At 39.3% G+C, this 19,178-nt stretch overlaps 1 protein-coding gene across 1 annotated transcript in view; it reads left to right on the forward strand.

Moving 5' to 3' along the window:
* Positions 1–19,178, forward strand: part of LOC106883236 (protein MON2 homolog) — a 704,123-nt gene that overhangs the window by 31,352 nt on the left and 653,593 nt on the right. The window contains exons 5-10 of the mRNA XM_089360635.1: positions 234–365; positions 4,466–4,598; positions 12,143–12,243; positions 12,892–13,017; positions 15,028–15,222; positions 17,032–17,156. Of these exons, the coding sequence (XP_089216761.1) occupies positions 234–365; positions 4,466–4,598; positions 12,143–12,243; positions 12,892–13,017; positions 15,028–15,222; positions 17,032–17,156 (812 nt within the window). The remainder of the gene's footprint in view (positions 1–233; positions 366–4,465; positions 4,599–12,142; positions 12,244–12,891; positions 13,018–15,027; positions 15,223–17,031; positions 17,157–19,178) is intronic.

Here is a 19,178-nt window from a genome sequence, read left to right on the forward strand (position 1 = left end):
GGAATTTTTGCTTCTTCTTCAGTACCACCTCCTATCCAATAACCATCCACTAACATCTTATTTAAATAGCTACTAAACATAGTGGTGTAACACAATTAGACATTCCAATTTTATATATTATCGCATGAAGATGGATTATCTCTTGCGATACCAAGAATGGTTAATTGCAACAACGTCTTTCAACAGTATTTAATGAAAAATAAAATGTTTTTTTTTTTAAATCTTGATTCTAGCCTGCAGCAGAAAGCATCATTAATATGCTTTGGTTACTGATGGAGACTGGAACCGAAGAATTAAAAGTTCTACAGACAGCTCTTCTTCTTATTACCACCAATTCAGTTGTTCAACACGATCACTTGGCAAAGGTAAAAAAAAACTTCCTCATTGCTTTTATAAAAATCCTGTTACTGATTTATTATTTACTATTAAGAGAACAGGTCCTTACATAATACATACACAGTGGAGGCGCAATGGCCCAGTGGTTAGGGCAGTGGACTCACGGTCATAGGATCGCGGTTTCAATTCCCAGACCGGGCGTTGTGAGTGTTTATTGAGTGAAAACACCTAAAGCTCCACGAGGCTCCGGTGGCGAACCCTGCTGTACTCTTCCACCACAACTTTCTCTCACTCTTACTTCCTGTTTCTGTTGTGCCTGTAATTCAAAGGGTCAGTCTTGTCACACTGTGTCACGCTGAATATCCCCGAGAACTACGTTAAGGGTACACGTGTCTGTGGAGTGCTCAGTCACTTGCACGTTAATTTCACAAGCAGGCTGTTCCGTTGATCGGATCAACTGGAACCCTCGACGTCATAAACGACGGAGTGCCATCAATACACACACTGTTTTTAGACCTTTCTAGACTGAGGTGTTACTGTAAGTGGGGCATGGTTTAGTAAAATTCACATAAAGGGTACAGACATAACCATGGGCATAACTAGGGTAAATGGCACCCGGGGTAGGTATCAGAATTGCACCCTCCACCACCACCACCAACCAAAATGTGGAAACTCACATAAAAAAAAAATGAATAACTGGTTTTAAAAGTTGCACCCCTGTCAAAGTAGCACCCAGGGCATCTACCCTGCTTACCTCACCCTAGCTATGACCCTGAGCATACCTCAGCTAAGGCTGGTAATTGGTTTCAAGACTTGGAAAATGATGTAACACCAGAAAAATCATTAAAAAAATTAATTAGCTTATATCTCTGAGTGGTTGGCGTTAGGAAGGGCATCCAGCTGTAGAAACTCTGCCAAATTAGATTGGAGCCTGGTGTTGCCATCCGGTTTCACCAGTCCTCAATCAAATCGTCCAACCCATGCTAGCATGGAAAGCGGACGTTAAACGATGATGATGATGATGATGATGATGATGATGATGATATTAGCATGGAAAAATGCACATAAAAAATGAACATCGATGCTTAACGAGAGTGAAGTACTTAATTGTTTCATTAATACATGCAGTAATTGTATTATGTCCATCTCATCATTTTTTCCAAACCAAAGTGTATCTTGGACTACATGATTGAATGTGTTCTGTTTTTTTTTTTCTTATGTCAAGATGATATGAATAATTTGAGGGATTTAGTTACTATTTCCAGTAGGTCAAGTGATCACACAGAAGCTCTTGATTTTGGCAGAGAGATGTTTTATTGGCAATACATCAATCATTGATCAGTTGATCGCTATCTTACAATGCTGCTATATTTTTACCAAGTGACCACCTTCCCCTCCTCTGCTGACTCCCCAGATCAATAAATTAACAATGGTCTGGTGTAAATAATCAAAGGCTGGCTTGTTTAATTGGTACCTCCCATGCTGTTTGCTTTCCTAATCAGAGCTATTCACTACCACGTATGTTTTGTGTGTATCTGTATATGATGTAATTATATATAGCTATATATATATATATATATATACATATGTGTGCGTGCATGTATAAATTTAAGTTTCTCTCTCTATATCTATATCTATATCTCTATACATATATATATATATATATATATATATATACACATACATGTATATTTATTTATGTATGTATGTATGTCTATACCATTTAGTAACTTGTATCAACTCAAGATAGAAACATTAATAGGAAAAACAATAAACCATTGAAAAGTAAGCAAAACAAAGAAGGAAACCCTTCTGTGATATTTGTTCTGCCTGCATTGCCTAGATACTTCCTTGACTCTCTCACTACTGTAAAAGCAGTGAACCAATAAGCGGCCTGTTTGAAACTTGCAACCAAGGATGTGGAAGCAGTACGCCATTGCGGACATAGCAACGGCACTGTTTCAGATACATACCAGGAATATCTTGATAGAAACGGCAGCCAAATCTTCCTTAAATCGCATCCTTCTATCTTGAAGTAGGAAGGACATGACACATTGGACGAATTATCGTGGATTATCATTGTTGTTTTCATGAACCCTAGGACTACTAAGGCTGGAGCTTAAGCTGGTCTTTATGGTGTGTAAGTGATTGGATCACAACACTCACCCCACTGGATAGGATTCCAGTCCATCGCAGAGTTAACTTTCTGGTTATTGGTGGAACTCATTTGTATCAGCTGAGTGGACTGGAGCAATGTGAAATGAAATGTCTTGCTCAAGAACACAATGTACTGCCCGGCCTGGGTATTGAAACTACAATCATACAATCCTGAGTTGAACACCCTAACCACACTTTAATCACGAGTTCACGTACCTTCCCTGTTTGAAATAATACAAAAATATGGGATGGTCATGGGCGGAATTCTTTTGTTTATGTCTCCACTCAATCTGGGTTGACCGAGGGCTAAACAACAACTGAATCAATATATACTGTTTTATTCTGCTGAGGTCGACTTTGCTTTTCATCTTTTCAGCATTGATAAATTAAGTACCAGTTGCATACTGAGGTCGATCTAATCGACTGCCTCCCCCTCCCCCAAAATTTTGGGCCTTGTGCTGAGACAAGAAAAGAATATATACTGTTTTACATTGACCTTCATTAAACATTTCTTACTTTATTCGTTATTAACGTGTTGAGTTGTCATAGGTTTAATGACAGATTGTGTTTGTGGAAACGAACATTTTGTGTAACGAAGTTGGAATGGCGTTTGTTAAAAAGTTTAATCAAGGCATGGCTGTGTGGTAAGAAATTTGCTTCCCAACTACATGGTTTTGGGTTCAGTCCCACTGTGTGGCACCTTGGGCAAGTGTCTTCTACTATAGCCTTGTGAGTGGCTTTGATAGATGGAAATTGAAAGAAGCCCATCGTATGTGTGTGCGTGTGTGTGTGTATTTGTGTGTCAATGTTTGTCTCTCTACTATCAATTAACAACCGACGCTGGTGTTTTTACGTCCCCGTAACATCGTGGTTCAGGGGAAGTGACAGAAAGTAATAGCAATGTGAAAAAGGAAGGGGTGATAGATGAATACGGAAGGAAGGGGTGAAAAAATAATCAGCCTTTCAACTCTGTGTGTGTATGTGTGTGTATGTGTGTGTGTGTATGTGTGTGCGTGAACAAGGGAAGTATGTGAATGTTTGTGTGTGTGTTTAATATGGAGCTTATTTTGTACCTTATTTATATATAAAATACTACAATTAACCATCATTATTCGTGGCATGTGGCCACTTAGTAATAATAATAATAACAAGAGCACTCAAAGAGCGTAAAACCTCCGTCAAGGCAACACTAATGTCCTCTCAACGATTAGCCAGAGATGATTTTAAAAATGAGAATATCTGAGGTAAACTCAACTGCTCTCACAAACAAGAATACTAAAAATGAACCCGACTGCTCTCAAAAATTAAGTAAAAAAACAGGAAAAATAATCCAGAATCTTTGTTTGGTGCCAACGTCAGCGAAATTTAAACCCAGGGCGATGCCAGTGGCTCCTGACTGGCTCCTATGCCAGTGGCATGTAAAAAGCACCATCTGGATGTGGTCGGTGCCAGTGCTGCCTGACTGGATCCTGTGCCAGTGGCACGTAAAAAGCATCCACTACACTCAGAGTGGTTGGCGTTAGGAAGGGCATCCAGTTGTAGAAATCTTGCCTGATGTGATTGGAGCCTGGTGCAATGGATTGGAGCCTGGTGCAATGGATTGGAGCCTGGTGCAATGGATTGGAGCCTGGTGCAATGGATTGGAGCCTGGTGCAATGGATTGGAGCCTGGTGCAATGGATTGGAGCCTGGTGCAATGGATTGGAGCCTGGTCCAATGTGCTAATGGTTCTGCCAGCTTACCACTTTTTGTTTCTGATTTCGGTACAAGGCCAGCAGTCTTGAGAAGAGAAATTAATCAATTACATCAACCCCTGTACTTGATACCTTATTCGTTTACGACCCCTAGAAGGGTCAGAGGCAAGACATGAACCCAGAAGTCAAAGAGTTGGAACAGATACTGCAAAGCATTCTTTTTGGACACTCTCGCAATGATTCTTGCAACCCCCCTAACTCCTGTTTTCTCTTTTGCAGGCCCTTGTGTTGTGTTTCCGACTACATTTCACCAAAGACAGTACAACCATAAATACTGCTGCAGCCACCATCAAACAACTGGTCAACGTTGTGTTTGAAAGAGTGGTCATTGAGGATAACCAGTCTACCAAAGGTAATTATCTTTTGTACTTTACTCATTTACTTGTTTTAGCCATTTGACTGTGGCCATGCTGGAGCACCTTTGATTTTTTCTTTTCTTTTTCTTTCTTGTAAAGTTTGGTACTTATTCTGTCAGTTTCTTTTGCCAAACTGCTAAGTTGAAGGGGAGGTAAACAATCCAATATTGGGTTTCAAGCTAGGTGACACACACACACACACACACACACATACAAATACAACTCAAACGCACACACACACACATACATGGTTGGAAAGCAAGGTTTTTAATCACACAACCACACCCATGCCTATTATTTTCTCCTTTTGTTGCTGCTGCTGCTGGTGAGTGAAACAATCGATGTTGGTAACACAACACATACCACCCAGAACACTCTGTAAAGTGGATGGCAAATGAAGAGAGAATGCATAGGGTTCTGGGATCCCTTTATTCAACCTTTTTAATGTTGGTACCAAAACAAGCAGAAAAAATGCATCCAGTACACTCTAATGTGGTTGGCAATAGAAAGACCATCCAACCATTGAAACAGAGGTAAATGGCATCTTATTCTAATAGCTGGGAAAAAAAAGGGGCAGCCAGCATCTGTGGCCCTTTTCAGAGTCTCTGGGATTGGTGGGAGGAAGAAAGGAAGTTTTTTTTATCAGAGTTGGGGGACATGGGCCAGATACTTGCAACACAGAGTTTAAATCTGTGATGGATCTTGTCTACTATTAAAAGACATCAATGACTCCTATGATGGGCTTCCACACAGTTTCCACCCACATAGTTTTGTTCAGAAGACTTTGGTTAAACCATGGTTGTGGTAGAAAACATTTAGCTAGGGTGCTGTCACAAACTGGGCTCAAACCGAAAGCTGTTCAATTGTAAAGTGATATTCTTAATCATATAAAAGTACTGGCCATACCTGCGTCTATAGATGGTGGATAATATTACAGGTATGGGTGTGGTGTGGCTCTATGTACAGGTGTGGTTTTAGGTGCAGACGTGGGTTTAGGTGTAGGCATTACTAGGTGCAGATGTGGTTGTTGATGTAGGTGTGACTATGGGTGCCCATGTGAAAAAAGGCACAGGTGTGGTTGTCTGGTTAAACCTGTCATTATGTGCTTCATTTGTGATCCTACTGCTTGGCATCGCGAGAAAAGTGTCCGCCACTTTATCTCAGGTGAATAATACCATGGAAGAATATGACAGAGGGGAAATTGTACAGAAGCCTGTTGTTTGCATACACACTTCCACATATATTTATTTACATATACGTGTGTTTTGTTATCATCATCATCATTGTCATGATCATTTTTATGTCTGCTTTCCATGCTGGCATGAGTTGGTGGGGTCATTATGGTTTGAGTCGTTTCTTATTGGCGGGGGCCACTACTCCCATAGAGCGGTGCTGATATGTGTTGCTTGATTTTGTTTCTATGGCTGGATGCTCTTCCTGCTGCCAACCCATACTACTGAGCGTTTAGGGTGCAGTTTATTTTGTGTCACCAACACTAGAGGGGTTGAATACAGTGGCCCTAGAATCCTATGCATTTTCTGTTCATTTGACAACCACTTTACAGAGCATACAGGGTGTATGTTGTGTCACCTATCAACAGCAACAGCCATAACGACTCGTTCTAATAACTGACACAAGGCCACAAGCCAGCCTCTACATGGACACTTGTTCTGTTAGAAGTAGCAGTCAAATTTTCCTCAGAATCCACCCTGTCGTCTTAATAAAACGGATACACTAAGGCGTCGAGCTGGCAGAAGTGTTAGGATGCCAAGTAAAATGCTTGGCGGGATTTCAAATTGTCGCAGCAACAGCAGCAGCAGCGACAAAAGGAGAAAATAGTAGGCATGGGTGTGGTTGTGTGGTTAAGAACCTTGTTTCCCAACCATATACGTGTGTGTGTGTGTGTGTGTAGTGGTATTTCAAATTCTGCTGAGGTTGACTTTGCCTTTCATCCTTTCGGGGGTCGATAAATTAAGTACCAGTTACATACTGGGTCGATCTAATCGACTGGACCCTCCCCAAAAATTTCGGGCCTTGTGCCTTTAGTAGAAAAGAAAAGAATAAAAAGGAGACACTGGAAAATGTAGTTATCTGGCACACATACTCATTACCTATTCTTACAAAAAAACCAAAAAAAAAAAACCAAAACGATGGGATTGTCATGGCTGGAACCATTTTCATCATAGGTTTGCAGAGTCTGGCCTGATGTGAAGCTAATCACAAATAGCTGTTACTATAGAGACTTATTAAGATTTTATTTTTGTTAGAAAATTGCCATCAAAGTTAATGTACAGGGTGTGTCTTATAAATACCTGATAAACTGGGTCATGGAAGGGGATGGAGAGATTTGCGTATAAACATACAGCAGGCTGCTGCATTATTTAATAGTCAACAACACACGCACAATTATATATGCATGCACAAATATATATGAGTGTATGTATGTGTGTGTGTGTGCGTATACATATATATACACACTCACACACACATGCACATGAAGCTCAAACTTCACTGTGTGATTAAAAAGCTAGCTCCCTAATTGTGTGGTATTTGGTTTTGTCCTGTTGTGTGGCCCCATGGGCAAGTGTCTTCTAATATTTCTTTGGCTGAAGGTGGTGAGCTGGCAGAAACGTTAGTACGCCAGGTTAAGTGTTTAGCGGTATTTCATCTGTCTTTATGTTCTGAGTTCAAATTCCGCCGAGGTCGACTTTGCCTTTCATCCTTTCGGAGTCGATAAATTAAGTACCAGTTGCATACTGGGGTTAGTCTAATCGACTCGACCCCTCCCCCAGAATTTTGGGCCTTATACCTTTAGTAGAAAACAATATTCCTTTAGCTGATCTGAGCCTTACAAGTGGAATTGGCAGGTTTTTTTTTTTTCCCTAACCTGTCTTGATATGGAAAAATATCTCACTTGGAACAGGTGGGGTTTGGCAACAGGAAGGGCTCTGGCCATAAAAAAATCTCCCTCAAATTCTGTCTGGCCCACGTGAGCCTAGAAAAATGGATGTTGATACACACACACACACACAGGCATGTGGCTCAGTGGTTAGGGTATTCATCTTGTGATTGTAGGGTCATGAGTTCAATTCCTGGTGGTGCATTATTTTTTTGAGCAAGACACTTTATTTCACTTTGCCTTCCTATAGAGAAGATGCAAAAAATTTTTCACTCTCTAACTAGCGTTCAAAATAATTTTTCTATCGTCTTGGCCTAACAGCCCTTACCGTTTGTTCTCACTGTTCCGTCTTGTTTTTACTGTCTTGTTCTGACTGTCTTGTTCTTGTTTACATTTTCACCCTCTGCAAAAATTTCCAAATTTTAATTAATTTGCTTGCGGGAAGGACTGCTCCAACGAAGTAGCGTATTGTCCTTGCCTTCGAAACGCGCAGTAGATAGAGCAGGGACAACTGAAGAAGGGAAATATTCTTTATGTTGCATGTCTTGTTCTCTTTTTTTTCTTTTGCGTTGTTCGAAAAGAAGTTCGTTTTCTGTCTTCGTCTTTGTTTTCGCCGTTGCCAGTACCGCCTGACTGGCCTTCGTGCAGGTGACACGTAAAAGCACCCACTACACTCTCTGAGTGGTTGGCGTTAGGAAGGGCATCCAGCTGTAGAAACTCTGCTAAATCAGATTGGAGCCTGGTGTAGCCATCTGGTTTCACCAGTCCTCAGTCAAATCGTCCAACCCATGCTAGCATGGAAAGCGGACGTTAAACGATGATGATGATGATGATGATGATGTTTCTCATTGCGTTTAACGTTTCTTGTGATGTCCTGTACCCATATATGGATGTATGTATACATATAGATGTCGGTATGTACATATATGTATGGATATATGCATATAATTATATATTATTTATGTTTATATATGTATATATGTATGTATATATATATATATATATATATATATATATATATATATATATATATAATGGTTTTATTTATATATAGGAAAAACTCAGTGTTTGATACATTGAGTTTTTTTTTTAATCTGATCTCACACACACACACACACACACACACACACACACACACACACACACACACACACAAGTATTCTAATAACGCAATGCAGTGTGTAGAGGAAATACCAGAGTTAAATGGTGATCATGAATGACTTAATTGGAAGATACATAGGTAAAGAGTGGAAAAAAGATGAACTGTTTAACGGGAAATAACTGTTTAACTTTATTAATAACATTGGGTGTAATCAGATCTCGTGTAACTCTTATTTGGCCATGTTTACATCTGTTTGAATGTGTTGGAGGCAGAGAAATGAAGAGAGAAACAGGAAAAGGTAAAATCGGAATCGTAAAAAAACAGAAATGAGAAATAGGAAAGTCATTGATGCAAGGGAGATAAATGAAGGCTGTATTAAAAAAAAATGTTTTGCATCGTTTATCTCCCTTCATTTTTATTACCGTCTTGAAATGTCATTTCTTCTTACGTGTAACTTCATTTAGGTCAGTCAAAGTTAATATAAAAATTGGAATGTTTTAAAACGAATAGAAAAATCAATATGAATTATTCTATGTCACTGCAGAGTCAAATATTAAATTCATTCAGTTTCTTTGGCAATAATAAATATAAATAATAAATATAAATACTGATTTTCTATTTCAATAATCAGAACTTCCTTTTTCTCCCATTAAAAAAAAAAAAAAAAAAAAATATTACTCACAGTTTTTTCGCGTGGCCATGCTGGAGCACCGCTTTTAGTTGAGTGAATCGACCCCAGGACTTAGTCTTTGTAAGCCTAGTACTTAATCTATCGGTTTCTTTTGCCGAACTGCTAAGTTACATGGCCATAAACACATCAGCATCGGTTGTCAAGCGATGTTGGGGAGACAAACATACACACACACACACACACACACACACACACACACACACACACACACACGCATATATATACATATATACGATGGGGTTCTTTCAGTTTCTGTCTACCAAATCCACTCACTAGGCTTTGGCTGACTGGGCGCTACAGTAGAAGACACTTGCCCAAGGTGCCACACAGTGGGACTGAACCCGGAACCATGTGGTTGGTAAGCAAGCTACTTACCACACAGCCACTCCTACGCCTATAATATATATATATATATATATATATATATATATATATATATATATATATATATATATATAGAGGCGCAGGCATGGCTGTGTGGTAAGTAGTATGCTTACCAACCACATGGTCTCGGGTTCAATCCCACTGCATGACACCTTGGGCAATGACCAAAGCCTTGTGAGTGGATTTGGTAGACGGAAACAGAAGGAAGCCCGTTGTATATATACATATGTGTGTGTGTGTTTGTGTGTCTGTGTTTGTCTCCCCACCATCACTTGGCAACCGATGTTGGTGTGATTACGTCTCTGTAACTTAGCGGTTCGGCTAAAGAGACCGATAGAATAAACACTAGGCTTATAAAGGCGGGTGCCTGACTGGCTCACATGCTGGTGGTATGTAAATAGTACCATTTGAGCATGGCTCCCATGGCATCATCTGAATGTGGTCAATGCAGGTGCTGCCTAACTGGCTCCCATGCCAGTGGTATGTAAAAAGCACCATTTGAGCATTGCGAATGCCAGTACCATCTGACTGCCCCTGTGTCAGTGGCACGTAAAAAACACCCACTACACTCTCAGAGTGGTTGGCGTTAATAAGGGCATCCAGCTGTAGAAACCTTGCCATATCGGATTGGAGCCTGGCGCTGTCCTGAGTCAAACTGTCCAACTCATGCCAGCGTGGAAAGCAGATGTTAAACGATGATGATGATGAGGATGATGATGTTTCCCCAATGCATTATAGCAAGTGAGTTTGCTTGTATGCTTTTAAAGTAAAACAACTTTATCCTGTTTAAATAGTAATTTTGTGTTAAGTTCTAGATCTGCTATTTATAAATATTGAACTCTTTTGTCTGGAGAGCCAGGCCAGACTTTGCAAATGGTTAATGTAATAGTTTGTAGGAATCAGTAACTACAACTGGAGTGGCAATATCAACGGAGAAACTGCCAAGAGATTTGAGTTACCATCTCGGCAATGTTGACTCTGTCCTTCATCCTTCAAGGGTCGGTAAAATAAAGTGCTGGTTAAATATTGCAGGAAATATGTTTGGCCAGGTTGTTAAATGCCTTTGCTTTGCAATCACATGGTTTTGGGTTCAACCCCATTGCATGACATCTTGGCCAAAAGTGTCTTCTGCCACTACCTTGCGTTGGCCAATGCTATATGGGTGGAATTAGACACATATATACATGTGTGTGTGTGTTGATATGTATTGTGAAAATATACATATTGTTGATCAAAACTGAAGAACTGATGTTTTTGAACAAAAACATCCTATGTGATTGCTGTTTCTCCCAAGTTAAAGAGGTGCTCCCTTGTAGCTCTCATCACAGCATTGTTAATGCAATGAATCAATGATTGGCCCCTTTGGATGCCTGCAAAAAATGTATGATATAAGTAAATAGATACCAGGTCTGTTTAAAATCAACTTATCACCCACCTCCTTTCATCTCAACTAAAATTTTGAGCTTTGTGCTTGTGTTAGAAATTATAACAGAACTTTATTAAAAAAAGTTTTGACTGCAGCATTGTGAGACAAAACCTTCAAGAATTATTTCTGAAAACTAGTTCAATGCAAATTAGAAAGAAAGGAATGAAGGTAAAAATAAGAAAGGTAATACCTTTAGGGTATCAGCTATTTTCCTTTTTTAAGAAAAGATCAGTTAAACTCTTAAACTCAATCTAAATCTGCCTTTCTGCTAACACCTTCATTATCATCATCATCATTATCATCATCATCATTATCACTGTCGTTTAACGTTCACTTTCCATGCTGGCATGGATGAGAAAATTTGACTGAGGACTAGCAAGCCAGTAGGCTGCACCAGGCTCCAATCTGATTTGGCAAAGTTTCTTATTTCTTTACTGCCCACAGGGGGCTACACACAGAGGAGACAAACAAGGACAGACAAACGGATTAAGTCGATTATATTGACCCCAGTGCATGACTGATACTTATTTAATCGACCCCGAAAGGATGAAAGGCAAAGTCGACTTGAGCAGAATTTGAACACAGAACGTAGTGACCGGCGAAATGCCGCTAAGCATTTCGCCTGGCAAGCTAACGTTTCTGTCAGTTCGCTGTCTTGAAATCTGGCAAAGTTTCTACAGGTGGTTACCCTTCCTAACACCAACCACTCCGAGAGTGTAGTGGGTGCTTTTTATGTGCCACCGGCATGGGAGCCAGTCAGGCAGCACTGGCATCGATCATGCTTGAATGGTGCTTTTTATGTGCCACCGGCATGGGAGCCAGTCAGCCGGCACTGGCAACAATCAAGCTCGAATGGTCCTTTTTACGTACCACCAGCATGGGACCAGTCAGCCAGCATAAACATAACTCCCCACGACTTAGTAAAAAAAAAATGAAATCACCAATCTTTTGTTTTAGAAGGTAAAGTGTCTCTTCTATGTGTTGTTGTTGTTGTTTGTGTATTTTGTAGGAAATAACTTCACAATTTCCTTGTTTCAGAAGTTAATGGCAATATAGCTTTTGAAGATTTGAAGATAGGTAGTAAAACACCTCCCAAATCTTTGCAGCCATGTGCAGGAGACGCCTACTTGCTCTTTCAGGTAATTTATTTTCTTATCATTCATTGCTCTTATACTTTAAAGAGACAAAAATTGAAATACAGGTGTGGTTGTAACCATGTAACTAAGTAATTTGCTTGATGGATATTGTGCAGAAGCCTGCTATATGTATGTATGTGTGCAAGTATGAATGTGTGCAAGCCGATTGCGGGTGCAGATCTCGGTGCTAGTAACAAATATTTGAATAACACCTTGGAGACCTGCTGCAGATGGTGGGTACGGACCAGCTCAAGAGCTGCGAATCATTATGGACCCGGATTTTCCATGTGTGCTAGTATGTATGTATGTATGTATGTATGTACGTACGTACGTATGTATGTATGTATGTATGTACGTACGTACGTACGTACGTATGTATGTATGTATGTATGTATGTATGCATGCATGCATGCATGTCTGTCTGTTTGTCTCTCTGCCCTGCCACAATCCAAAGGTTGGCTCAGGGCTATAGGAGAAGACAATTGCCCGGGTGTCATGTTGTGGGACTGAACCCAAAGCCATTTGGTTGCAAAGCAAACTTCTTAACTACACAACTAATATAATTTTGAAACTTAAGAAAAAAAAAAACCAGAAGAAAAGATAGAAACAAAACAATGAAACTTAATGCAATTATTATTTTTTTAATTCCAGGATCTGTGCCAACTTGTGAATGCTGATCAACCCTACTGGCTCGTTGGAATGACAGAAATGACCCGCACATTTGGGTTGGAACTTCTCGAATCGGTCCTCACTACATTCTCAAATATCTTCTTACACGTGAGTAGCTTCCCAACGAAATCCTCTCATCTTTTCTTGATGCTTACAGATTCATAGTTATGGTAGTGCTCCACTTCACCGATGGAGTAAAAAAACGAAAATTTAGAGAAATTAAGCAAAACTATATCTGAAGTTGTTTCCTGTGTGCTGGAAAAAATTCAAAAAAATTAAATTACGACAAACGTAAATAAACAAACGAAGTTTGCTTTTAGAAGCGTTGAGATGTCTTTAGAAAGTTAAAGAAGTGATTTTAAATTCTCAATCGCAGAATAATGCTAATAATATAGCCTGAACAGGATAAACTACTCCTATTTTGCAGAGAAAAATAGGGGTAGTTTATCCTGTTCAGGCTATATTATTAGCATTATTCTGCGATTGAGAATTTAAAATCACTTCTTTAACTTTCAAAAAAATTAATTTCAAGTGCAGGCATAAATCAGTATGTATGTGTGTGTATTTGTGTATTTGTGTGTAAATAAGTAAGTGTGTGTAGACAAATGAATATGTAGAAACTGTTTTTACAACTAATTCTGTATAAATTATGTCTGTACAAGTGAGTCTTTATTGTCTGTATGTGTGTGTATATAATCGAGGCTGTATAAACTGTGTATATACGTGTGCATGTAATTGGATTTTTATTAATTGTGCATGTGTGTGTCTGTACAAGTGGCTTGTTGAAGCTGTGTATGTATACACAAGTGAGTCTATTTAACTGTATATGTACGTTTATATACAAGTGGCTCTGTATAAGCATGTACAGTTCCGGGTGCAGCAATGTACATAATTAGGGTTGTGTCATTGAAAATGCCTTTATCAAGGCTGTCCATGATTAGGTATGCTTGTTTACATTGCAGCACACTGATTGTTAATTAGCTGAGAATTTAATTAATGAAATTGGCACCAAGTGAATATGCACGTCTGGGGTCATGTAGCTGGCATGCCATATAATTTTGTTTACTGGAATTTTTTCAGGCGTGTTTCACGGCAGCAGTTTGAGCTGCATATACAAAATAACAGCAAAATTTCCCTCAATTAACACTGCTGTTTTTTAAATGGATATTACACATAGATCTTTAGAACTGCATGTCTTGAATGAAATTAGAAAGACTATGGCTAAAATGTTGGTTTAAACTTCTGTCCATCACAAACTGATACACCAGACATTAAACATCCATGCTAGTGGCCCGTAAATAGCACCATTTGAGCATGATCATTACCAGCGTTGCCTTCTAGCATTTGTGATGGTGGCACATTAGAAAATCATTCGAGCGAGGTCGTTGCCAAATCCGCTGGAGTGGCTCCCGTGCAGGTGGCATGTAAAAAACACCTTTTTGAGCATGGCCATTGCCAGTACCGTGTGACTGGCCCTCGTGCCGGTGGCACGTAAAAGCACCCACTACACTCTTGGAGTGGTTAGCATTAGGAAGGGCATCCAGCTGTAGAAACCTTGCCTGATCCGATTGAGCCTGGTGTAGCCTTCTGGCTTGCCAGTCCTCAGTCAAACTGAGAAAGAGACAGACATACATACATACATACATACATACATACATACATATTAGCACACATGGAAAATCCGGGTCTGTAATGATTCACAGCTTTTGAGCTGGTCCATACCCACCATCTGTAGCAGCTCTCCAAGGTGTTATTCAAATATTTATTACTACCTCCGAGATCTGCACCCACAATCGGCTTGCACATATGCATACCTGCACCCTGACTCTGAAATTCAGACTATTCATTTCAGCTGATGTACGCAGGAGAGATGAGAGCACTAGTGTGAACATGTGATGGAAATAGACAGTAAATGCTTGTTGGGAAGTTGTTATGTATTGTTGGTGTATAGCGCGTGTGTAGACAAGCGTGTTAAATTTCCAGTTGTAGAGCAGATGTACCCATCATCTGCCAGCATCAGAAGAGATTCCATTAAAATATTTATAATGATGTTGACTATTATATTATGATTACTGACACAATTTTCACTATGGCTTTTATACTTGTTTTATTTTACAGCATCCAGAGTTCAGTTTTATGTTAAAAGAGCGTGTATGTCCATTGGTAATCAAGCTGTTCTCACCGAGTCTCAAGTACAGACAGGGAGTGCCTCCACCGCCATCACCTGCTCCTGTAGAAAAGCCTTTTTTCCCCATTGTAATGAGACTTCTTCGGATTGTCTCTGTCCTTATAAAATATTACTACCAACTTCTGGTGAGTTATCTACTCTCTGAAATGATATTTTATGCCAACATTGTTTAACATCTAATGACAGATATCATTGATTGACATCTGCTCTCTCTCTTTCTTAAGATCATCATCATCATCGTATATATACATATATATATATATATATATATATATATATATACGTATATATATATAGTGACCATATCATGTGTTTACGGCATTAATCCCCTTGTGATTACTTCAATACAATGTATTATGGTTTGATGGTATAACATGGTTCTTCATCAGTGGTTTTGGTGCTATGGGGTACTTTGGGTGTTTAGAAGTATCACATTTTTTTGCTTTGAAATAAAATATTTAAACTGGGTGCAATACGTACATTTTAAACATATTTTTGAGAAAATCTTTGTTGAGATTAAATCACGAGTCAAAATTGTGTTATCTGCAAGCAAAAACATAACTGATGATGTATAAAGATCCCATATGCTTTCATCATACAAATCCTCATCTTGCTTTTAATAGTTTCCATAAAAATTTAACACAAGAGCCATCCATTTTAGATGGAATAACGTATAAGAAAATGAGGATAATAAACCACTCTACAAAGGCATAGATTCTGTTTGATTAAAATTGTAATTTTTCTGTCTACTAACAGCATCGTCCGAGCGTGATCATTGCCAGAGCAGCCGTCTGGCTTCCGTGCTAGTGGCACGTAAATAGCACCATTTGAGCGTGATCGTTACCAGCGTCGCCTTACTGGCACGTTAGAAAATCATTCGAGCGAGGTCATTGTCAGTGCCGCTGGACTGGCTCCTGTACAGGTGGCACGTAAAAAACACCATTTTGAGCGTGGCCGTTGCCTGTACCGCATGACTGGCCCTCGTGCCAGTGGCACGTAAAAGCACCCATTACACTCTCAGAGTAGTTGGCATTAGGAAGGGCATCCAGCTGCAGAAACTCTGCCAGATCAGATTGGAGCCTGGTACAGCTATCTGGTTCACCAGTCCTCAGTCAAATCATCCAACCCATGCTAGCATGGAAAGCGGACATTAAACGATGATGATGATGACTGTGCAAAATGAAGATTAAATCTAAGAACAGTCTAAAAGTTGATTAGTTTGTCTAAATCTCTGTCTTATAATCATTAGTTTTCCTCTCTTTCTATTTACCTCTTTCTTTTATTTTTCTATCACTAAATTACATCAGACTTGAAATTAAAATCATTTACAATAGCTATATATAAATGATTACATATATTGATTATTTAATTAAATATCAGTGTGTTGTTTTGTACTATGAATTTTGTAAAACATTTACTGGCTGTTGAAGTGTTAGCCACAAGTATAGTTTCCATGGCTGTTTATCACGAGCAGTGGTGATATCGAAAATGAATATGAATGTGTAGAGAAAAGAAATATCAGAGAAAGCATTATTACATTCAATGTTTTTCCTTAGAAGTAATAACACATTTTTATAACAAGCAGTTTTGGTTTATTAGTATCATTTTATTTCAACACTGATTTGGTGTCAGGAAGAGCTTAGAAACCAGCCATAGAAATTATGCCAAAAGAAGGAGCCTATGAATGAGATGTGGCCATCCTCTGACTCAATTTAGGGGGGCAGCAACTCCAAATATGAACTGACTCAGAATGAATGACCCTTTCAACCCATGACAGCATGGAGAACAGATGTAACAATGAGGATAATAATAATGATGGTGGTGATGATGATGATGATGATGATGATGATGATGATGATGGGTAATCATAATGTATAAAAGAAAATAGTAATTGTTCTTTGTTAATTACAAATTTGATCTCTTCTTCGTTATAGGTAACTGAGTGTGAGATCTTCCTGTCGTTACTTGTGAAATTTCTTGAGCCAGAAAAATCGAGCTGGCAAAGATGCCTCACCCTCGAGGTTTTGCATAAACTGACTGTTCAACCGGGATTATTAAGGTGAGCCGAGGAAATTGATTCTTCATTTAATTGTAATTTTTCAGTTCTAACGGAACACAAAAAAAAAACAGAAAAAAAATGGTGGAGGCGCGTGGTTTCGATTCCTGGACTGGGCGACACATTGTGTTCTTGAGCAAAACACTTCATTTCACGTTGCTCCAGGTCACTCAGCTGGCAAAAATGAGTAACGCTACGATGGACTGGTGTCCCGTCCAGCTGGGGAACGCATATGCCATTGAAACTGGGAAACCAGGCCCATGAGCCTGGCTAGGCTTTAAAAGGGCGCACTTATTTATTTTTTTTTTAATGGAACAAAATAATTAAACCCCTGGCGTTAGAGTGAATTGAGTAGATTAAATTGATGTTTTTTAGTCAATATTTTAAACGCTATCATTAAGTTACTCCCTCAGGTAAAGCCCTTTGCTCTATTTACGTTAATCCATAAAAATGAAGACTGTTTCTTTTCCATGTTGAAAATAGGCATGGTTATGTGATTAAGTATTTTGCTTTGGACTCCTATCGTTTTGTGTGTCACAATGATCAAATGTCTTTTGCTATAACCTCAAACTGATGAAAGTCTTGTGATTAAACTAGCAAATGAAACTATGCAGAAGTCTGTTATGGCCTTGTGTGTGTGTGTGTGTGTTTTCCTATTTGTGCTTTGACATTGTTTATGCAGTATCTAAAAGAATGCCACTATTTTGGCGGTGGTGTCATTCCTTATGCCTACCTTAGAAATATGTCTAGCTGTTGGGCCATTCACTACGTGAAAGACTAGGGAAATAGGTATTCTACTTGGAAACAAGTTGGTGTCAGCGACCGAAAGAGCAACAGGTTGTAGAAAACTGCCTCAGCAAGTCTCGGCTAATCCACGCTAGCACTGAAAAAGCTGATGTATATCTGTTTTATCTTTCCCTTGTTTCAGTCATTGGACTGTGGCCATGCTGGGGCATCACCTTGAAGAATTTACTTGGACAAGCCATGACTTATTTTCTTTCTTTTCTTAAACTCCGATACTTAGTATATCAGTCACTTTTACCGAACCGCTAAGTTGCAGGGATGTGAACAAACCGGCACTGGCTGTCAGGCTGTTGGGTGGGGTGGAAACAAACACAAAGATACACACACACACACACACACACACACACACACACACACACAGACATATATGAGACAAACTTCCATTCAGTTTCTATCTATCAAATTCACTCACAAGGCATTAGTTGACCCAGGGCTAATGTAGGTAGAGACTTACCCAAGGTGCCACAGAGTGGGACTGAACTCAGAAACCCATGGTTGCAAAATGAGCTTCATAACTACACAGCCAGGCCTGTGCCTTGGAAGTTTTTGTCATATTATTTACAACTTCCGCAGCTTGTGAGGAGGACCCAGTTGTATAGTTTAACGAAACTTTTCCTCTCTACTCCAGTCTCAATTTATTATTCATTTCTCAACATTCTTGAATCATAGGCACCTATCAAACCGCTTTACTTCTCTCTCAGATTATCCTTGTCCTTGATTTCATTCACAGCTTCTCTTGCGGAACATTAATGGCATTAATCTTACTAATCTTGGAGGGCCTGCAGCCCTCCCTCTTCCGGACCAAACCTATAAACACACACACACACATATGTATATGTAGGTTAGTTGGTTGATTGGATTGAAGATAATTTATCTTATCTAAATCTTTGATGAAGCGTATATTATGAAGGAAAGAAAAAAAAACTAGTAATGTGTCCAACTCATTGAGTGTTTCCATGACAACAGGCCATTTATTGAATTTTACATGCAAACTATTTCCAGATAGTTTGGCTGTGTGGTTAAGAAGCTCACTTTGTAACCATGTGGCTTTGGGTTCAGCCCTGCTGTGCAGCATCTTGGGCAATGGTCTTCTAGTATAGCCCTGGGCTGACCCAAACCTTGTGAGTGGATTTGGTAGACAGAAATTGTGTGGTAGCCCATCATATATATATATATATATATATATATATATAAAGAAGACAGAAAATGAAGAAATATCGA

The sequence above is a fragment of the Octopus bimaculoides genome, chromosome 11 (assembly GCF_046866305.1).
Source record: "Octopus bimaculoides isolate indiv1 chromosome 11, ASM4686630v1, whole genome shotgun sequence".
NCBI lineage: Eukaryota > Metazoa > Mollusca > Cephalopoda > Octopoda > Octopodidae > Octopus > Octopus bimaculoides.